General features: G+C 40.9%; 1 protein-coding gene across 1 annotated transcript in view; it reads right to left on the bottom strand.

Annotated features, from left to right (window-relative positions):
- LOC133617150 (receptor-type tyrosine-protein phosphatase delta-like) overlaps nucleotides 1-7,500 on the bottom strand; it is a 353,800-nt gene that overhangs the window by 231,578 nt on the left and 114,722 nt on the right. The window contains exon 3 of the mRNA XM_061976930.2: nucleotides 242-388. Coding sequence (XP_061832914.2) covers nucleotides 242-326 — 85 coding nt within the window. The 5' untranslated portion in view covers nucleotides 327-388. The remainder of the gene's footprint in view (nucleotides 1-241; nucleotides 389-7,500) is intronic.

Here is a 7,500-nt window from a genome sequence, read left to right as displayed (position 1 = left end):
AGGGTTAAGAAACACTGGGCTCAGGTACACAAGCGCACACACGCTATCCATCACACCGTATCAACGCGATCACGCACGCCGCGGGAAAACGATATCCTCCGCCATCTGTGGCGTGACTATCACACACACATATGTAGCATGACTATCACACACACATCTGGCCTGGCCTCACACCTGCTCGCCATCGCACGGATAAACGCCACAACACCCGGGCTGGGATCAGACATTCGAGCGCACTCACAGTCGGCGTCGGCGAGGAAGAGGACGCTGAGGAGGAGCAGACCCGGGCTGGCAGAGAGCATCATGGGATACGTGGACACATGCATGCTGTATCCTCCGTCAGCTCACTGCCTCACTGCACAGGACGATGGAGACCAGACCTCAACACCTGCATGGACACAAACACACTCCTTGTTAGCATTGTCTGCTAAAGTGCACTTTTATACACACACACACACACACACACACACACACACACACACACACACACACACACACACACACACACACACACACACACACACACACACACACACACACACACACACACACACACACACACACACACACATTCTTGTATTTGTGACCTTCTTGAGACATGAGAAAAATGCCTCCCTCTTTAGGACCAGCCTTTCTAGATATATAAAGAAGTGTATTTACAACATCAATAATATATACATACTATGCAAATAAAAAAACAACTTGTTGTGAAAAATGAGTTGGAATTTCACAAGAAAAATGTCACAAGAAAAGCTTGGAATTTTGTAGTATTATAATAAAGTCATAATTTTACTCAACGCAAGTCAAAATGTTACAAGAAAAACTGAACATTTGTGCAATATTATGATAAAAGTTGGAATTTTACTCAATAACAGTCGCAATTTTACAATGAAAGCTTAATATTTGGGCAATTTTATGAAAAGTCATCATTGTACTCCACAAAAAGTCACAATTTGACAAGAAAACTTTAAAATGTTGGCAATGTTTTAATAATACTCTGATTTTTTTACTTGGCAAAATTATGAAAAAAGTCAGAATTTTACTCAAAAAAATGTCACTATTTTACAAGAACAACAAAAAAATGGGCAATATTGTGATAAAAGTCAGAATTTTATATGACAAATGTCACCATTTTTGCATTAAAAAGTAATCATTTTACATAAAAAAGTAATAATTGTAAGAGAAAAGTTACAGAAACAGAAAGAATATGAGAAATTGTTCCCAATTTTGTTAGAAAAAAGTCGACACATTGTGAGAAAAAGACTGCTTTAAGAAAAGTTCTTTTTTTTTAATAAATTTTTTTTGTTTGTAATTAGTTTTTAATCTTCATTATTTACTTCAAGTTATTACAGTATGTCTCTATATACATATTAATTTTATTTTTTTTAATTAATTTTGGCCAAAGGAGACACATTTCAATTTCTTACACACACACTTGTTATTTCATATGTTGACCAGAGGGGGAGCACTTTTAAAAGCGACGTACAGTCAATGTGAAAAATCCTTCCTTTTTGGGACCACCCTCATTTTGCCAAATGTCACCACAAATGAGACATTGTCTATTAGATGCAATGTTATTGATTTATGTCATTGCTTGTTCACACCTCCTCATATGGAAGACACCTTTCCTTCTTCATGTCTCAAGAAGGGTAGACATACAAGAACACACACACACACACACACACACACACTTGGGAATATGTGCCAGTTCCCTGGAGGCCTCACACTCCAGCTATGCAGCTGCCTTTCTCTTCTCGCTTCATCAGGACCTTACATTGCCTGAGGTGTGTGTGTGTGTGTGTAAACCTGCATGTGCGTGTGTGTGTGCACGTGTGTGTGTGTGCAAAATAGCCCCTGAACTTCACCCAATAGCCAACATTTGGCTGCAAAATAATCAGTGAGACAGCTTGCTGGCCATCTTGCAGGCAAAGGTTAGTTAGTTAGTTAGTTAGTTAGTTAGTTAGTTAGTTAGTTGGTGCTGACTTATAAAGCCTGCAAGAAGAGACCACAACCAGGTGACTGCAGAGACACAACAGATGATGCAAGAGAGGACAGAGACTGACTGATGATGTCGCACACGCTGTTACTGGACCACTACAAATATTTGACTTTCCAAATCATATTCTTTATGCACATATTTATGAGAGCATCTTCTCAAGGGACAATGAAGCCTGACGCTTACACATATTTACACCAGGGGTATCCAAACTTTTTGACTTGGCCACACACACACACACACACACACACACACACACTATATATAAATAACATTACTATATATACATACATAAATACATACATACATATACACATATATATATACATATATATATATATATATATAAATAACATTACTATATATACATACATAAATACATACATACATATATACACTACATACATATATATACATATATACATACATATATACACTACATACATATACATATATATACACACATGTAGGGGTGTGCATCTCTATCTTAAATGGTTCACTAACAATACTTTTTAAAACATTACGATATATACATACTGAATAAATGATGTGATAATATTCATCAGTCAACTCATTGGTGTTCATTTTCAATCTATAAAAATCAAATTACAGGATGTTATTTATGTAGTTGGATCATTTTCCTGGACTGATGTACTAACATCATTTTGTACATATGTAGCATCATCTACAAAGATACAAACAATTGCTATTGCGACATCTAGTGGACACATTTAGAACAGCAGTTTCTTTCATTCAAAAAAATGTCGGCTCAATTTATACTTAGCAAACTCATCCCGGGGGCCGGATAAAACCTGTTCGCGGGCCTGATCCGGCCCTCAGGCCGTACGTTTGAAACCCCTGATGAAGATGATCTATATCTGCTGTACACATTTACTTTAGAAAATAAAATGTTGTCTTCTTTGTATTTGACTTTATCAAATGCTTGGCTCAAATTTTATTCAACAAAACCAGTTTTCTTTGAAGTAATATTGTTATGTATGCAGGAGGGAGTTGACGGCACAGACACAAGGGGGAAGTATAGCTCTATGAATGTTATTATATATATTATAATAATCTACAATAATACTATAAACGAAATAAGAGAATGGAGTGTGACTAATCCACGAGGGGTGCATGTGTGTTTGACTATGTGTGTAATTAATTGTTGTGTATTACCGGGGTGTGTTGGGCAAGAGGAGGAAGACAGTCCGTGGGGACAGGCAGATGATCCAGGGCGAGAGAGAGGCGTCAAGAGTCCGTGTCCATGCGAGGGGGTCGAGGATCGAGGGTGGCAGTTCAAAGTCCAAAAGGGAAGTCGAGGCGCACAGCTCGATCATGCGGGCATGAAGGCAGATTGGGTACAGAAGACTAAGTTCCGGCTTGGGTCCACTGGTCTAAATACAGCTCGCCCTCATCAGTCCCAGGTGTGTTGATTGCTGATCGCCCACAGCCTTGCCGGCTTGTGGGCGTGATGCGGCCAGCGCAGACCCAGCTGCCGGAGAAAAGCAGGTTCGAACCCACGCCGTGACAAACATTCATCAGAGCTGTTTATCTATTTTATGGAGGAATGTAGTTCATCATAGAACTGACATCCAATGGTGTGAAAAAAGACTTAAATTCAGAATCGTATTTGAGTTAATAATCGATTCTGAATCGAATCGTTACCCTCAAGAAGGGACTCCAATGGATCGAGATTCACAACCCAAGTCAATAATACTTACAAATGAGGAAAACAAAACACAACAAGTGGATCATCTCGTTTTTAAATGTTACAGCTGAGATAGGCTCCAGCGCCCCCCGCGACCCCAAAGGGAATAAGCGGTAGAAAATGGATGGATGGATGGACAATAAAAATAGATTTAATCATCAAACGATTAATATTCCCAAATTGGTGCCGTCACTGATTCCCAGGTACCAGGAACTGGTACTGTATTGTTCAAACGAATGGTACCAGTCCCCAATGGTCCCTTTTTTCCCCCCCAGATGGCGCCGCTGTAGTGGCTGCTGGTGGCAGGAGCTCTGTGCTCTTGTGTCATCCTTTTGTGTTCCTGATGTTTCCCTCTTCTTTCCATGTGGGGTTTTTTTTTTTGCCTTTTGGTTGGGGACCCTTTGGGACTGTGTGACAAGGGGTGGCACTTTCCTGACTTCTGCCATGCTTTTTTTTGTAAACTTCTGGATCTGCCTCCTGGGAGCCTTTTGGCCATGGAGACCAGCTCTGCTACACCAGAGTCCGTTTGGAGAGACCAGAGAAGATGCGGATGAAGAGACATGACTGCGGAGCTGGTGCTGAGCGCCGGGACGGACAAGCTTCACAGTGTCTTGGCTGGATGAGCAGGTATCGGACATCTCGGTCTCCTTGGACGCTTCCTCGCTCATCCATGCGGACTTGACACTGGCCGAGAGTTGGTGGGCGGCCGAGGGTGGAGTCGGCTCTCTTGGTTGCTTTATTGGGTCTGTTCCTGTCTCTGGCCATGCTCCCCCCACCCCATATACACTATGACCACCATAGTGTATATGTTTTTTTGTTTTTTGTTGTTGTTGTTTTACTTTTGTAGCTGCATGTAGAAGTGGCTGGTTGCATCAGCTCTGCTCTTTTAATGTCTTTAATGTTCTTTGATGTTTATGTGTGCTATGGCTATGAGTTTTTTTTGCCTTGGCCTCAGTCTGGGCCCAAACCAACCCCCCCAGCGTTTACCTGGTTACCTTTTTACAAAGCAATGCCGGAAGTTGTCAGACCCGTCATCAATCCTGTTATGTCTCCCTGTAATGTTTGATCCTGTTCCGTCTCCTTGTAATGTTTGATCCTGTTATGACTCCTTGTAAAGTTTGATCCTGTTCTGTCTCCCTGTAATGTTTGATCCTGTTATGTCTCCTTGTAAAGTTTGATCCTGTTCTGTCTCCCTGTAATGTTTGATCCTGTTCTGTCTCCTTGTAATGTTTGATCCTGTTCTGTCTCCTTGTCATGTTTGATCTTGTTCTGTCTCCTTGTCATGTTTGATCTTGTTCTGTCTACTTGTCATGTTTGATCCTGTTCTGTCTCCTTGTAATGTTTTATCCTGTTCTGTCTCCTTGTCATGTTTGATCTTGTTCTGTCTCCTTGTCATGTTTGATCCTGTTCTGTCTCCTTGTAATGTTTTATCCTGTTCTGTCTCCTTGTAATGTTTAATCCTGTTCTGTCTCCTTGTAATGTTTGATCCTGTTCTGTCTCCTTGTAATGTTTGATCCTGTTATGTCTCGTTGTAATGTTTGATCCTGTTCTGTCTGCTTGTAATGTTTGATCCCGTTCTGTCTCCTTGTATTGTTTGATCCTGTTCTGTCTCCTTGTCACATTTGATCCTGTTCTGTCTCCTTGTAATGTTTGATCCTGTTCTTTCTCCTTGTAATGTTTGATCCTGTTCTGTCTGCTTGTAATGTTTTATCCTGTTCTGTCTCCTTGTAATGTTTAATCCTGTTCTGTCTCCTTGTAATGTTTGATCCTGTTCTGTCTCCTTGTAATGTTTGATCCTGTTATGTCTCCTTGTAATGTTTGATCCTGTTCTGTCTGCTTGTAATGTTTGACCCCTTTCTGTCTCCTTGTAATGTTTGATCCCGTTCTGTCTTCTTGTAATGTTTGATCCTGTTATGTCTCCTTGTAATGTTTGATCCTGTTCTGTCTGCTTGTAATGTTTGATCTTGTTCTGTCTCCTTGTAATGTTTGATCCTTTTCTGTCTCCTTGTAATGTTTGATCCTGTTCTGTCTCCTTGTAATGTTTGATCCTGTTCTGTCTCCTTGTAATGTTTGATCCTGTGATGTCTCCTTGTAATGTTTGATCCTGTTCTGTCTGCTTGTAATGTTTGATCCTGTTCTGTCTCCTTGTAATGTTTGATCCTGTTCTGTCTCCTTGTCGTATTTGATCCTGTTCTGTCTCCTTGTAATGTTTGATCCTGTTCTGTCTCCTTGTAATGTTTGATCCTGTTCTGTATCCTTGTAATGTTTGATCCTGTTCTGTCTCCCTGTAATGTTTGATCCTGTTCTGTCTCCTTGTAATTTTTGATCCTGTTCTGTCTCCTTGTAATGTTTGATCCTGTTCTGTCTGCTTGTAATGTTTGATCATGTTCTGTCTCCTTGTAATGTTTGATCCTGTTCTGTCTCCCTGAAATGTTTGATCCTGTTCTGTCTCCCTGAAATGTTTGTCTGATTTGAATGGGATTGTGATGAAAATCTTAATTTCCCCTCTGGGATTAAGAAAGTATTTCTGATTCTGATTCTGATTCTGATAACAAGCGGATCATTTAGTTTTTACATGTTACAATACAAATGGATTTTGTTATCAAACAATTAATATTCCCAGGTACCAGGAACTGGTACCGTACCGCTCAAATGAATGGTACCAGTCCCCGATGGTCCCTTGAGAACATTTCCTCTTTATTAGCGGTTGACATTGAGACATATGTCCGTCTGCCACCCTTCATCTCGTCACATCTCAAAGTGGTACGTCTGGCACGGGGCGAGACGGGCGGCGTCTTGGGCGCCAGAAGACTGACAGGATGCGACATGACGCCTGCAGAAGACAAGTCAGTGTTGATGTCAGTCACGGCGACGTTCATCTGACCACAGAACTTTCCTCCAGAAGGTTTTATCTTTGTCCATGTGATGTCAGATGAAACAAAAAGTGAGCTGTTTGGCCACAATACCCAGCAATATGTTTGGAGGAGAAAAGGTGAGGCCTTTAATCCCTGGAACACCATGCCTACTGTCAAGCATGGTGGTGGTAGTATTATGCTCTGGGCCTGTTTTGCTGCCAATGGAACTGCTGCTTTAAATGGGACAATGAAAAAGGAGGATTAGCTCCAAATTGTTCAGGACAAGCTAAAATCATCAGCCCGGAGGTTGGGTCTTGGGCGCAGTTGGGTGTTCCAACAAGACAATGACCCCAAACACACCTCAAAAGTGGTAAAGGAATGGCTAAATCAGGCTAGAATGAAGGTTTTAGAATGGCCTTCCCAAAGTCCTGACTTAAAGGTGTGGACAATGCTGAAGAAACAAGTCCATTTAGCTGAACTGCAGCAATTTAGTGGTCAAGTGGTCAAGCAGAAGCTTGTGGATGGCTACCAAAAGCGCCTTATTGCAGGTAAACTTGCCAAGGGACATGTAAGCAAATATTAACATTGCTGTATGTATACTTTTGACCCTCACATTTTCAGTAGAGCCATAATAAATTCATAAAAGAAGCAAACTTCATGAATGTTTTTTTGTGAGCAAAAAGTATGTGCTCCAATCACTACATCACAAAAAAATAAGAGTTGACAGCCATGACATGATGTTCTTTACAAGTGTACGTAGACTTTTGACCACCACTGTATATTTGGTTGTCTCCCCGTGTGCTGATTATGTTGTGCACTTTTTTATCTTGTTTGCAGACCTGCTCATCATCTTTAGTCGCCCTAAATTCTCTACCAGTCATGTGATTAAATAAGAGAGACAGACCTAAACCCACACTAGACTTTTCATTTCAAAACAATTG

Source organism: Nerophis lumbriciformis, linkage group LG16, assembly GCF_033978685.3.
Source record: "Nerophis lumbriciformis linkage group LG16, RoL_Nlum_v2.1, whole genome shotgun sequence".
NCBI lineage: Eukaryota > Metazoa > Chordata > Actinopteri > Syngnathiformes > Syngnathidae > Nerophis > Nerophis lumbriciformis.
The sequence above is the reverse complement of the archived record's forward strand: the minus strand, read 5'-3'. Positions and strand labels throughout refer to the sequence as shown.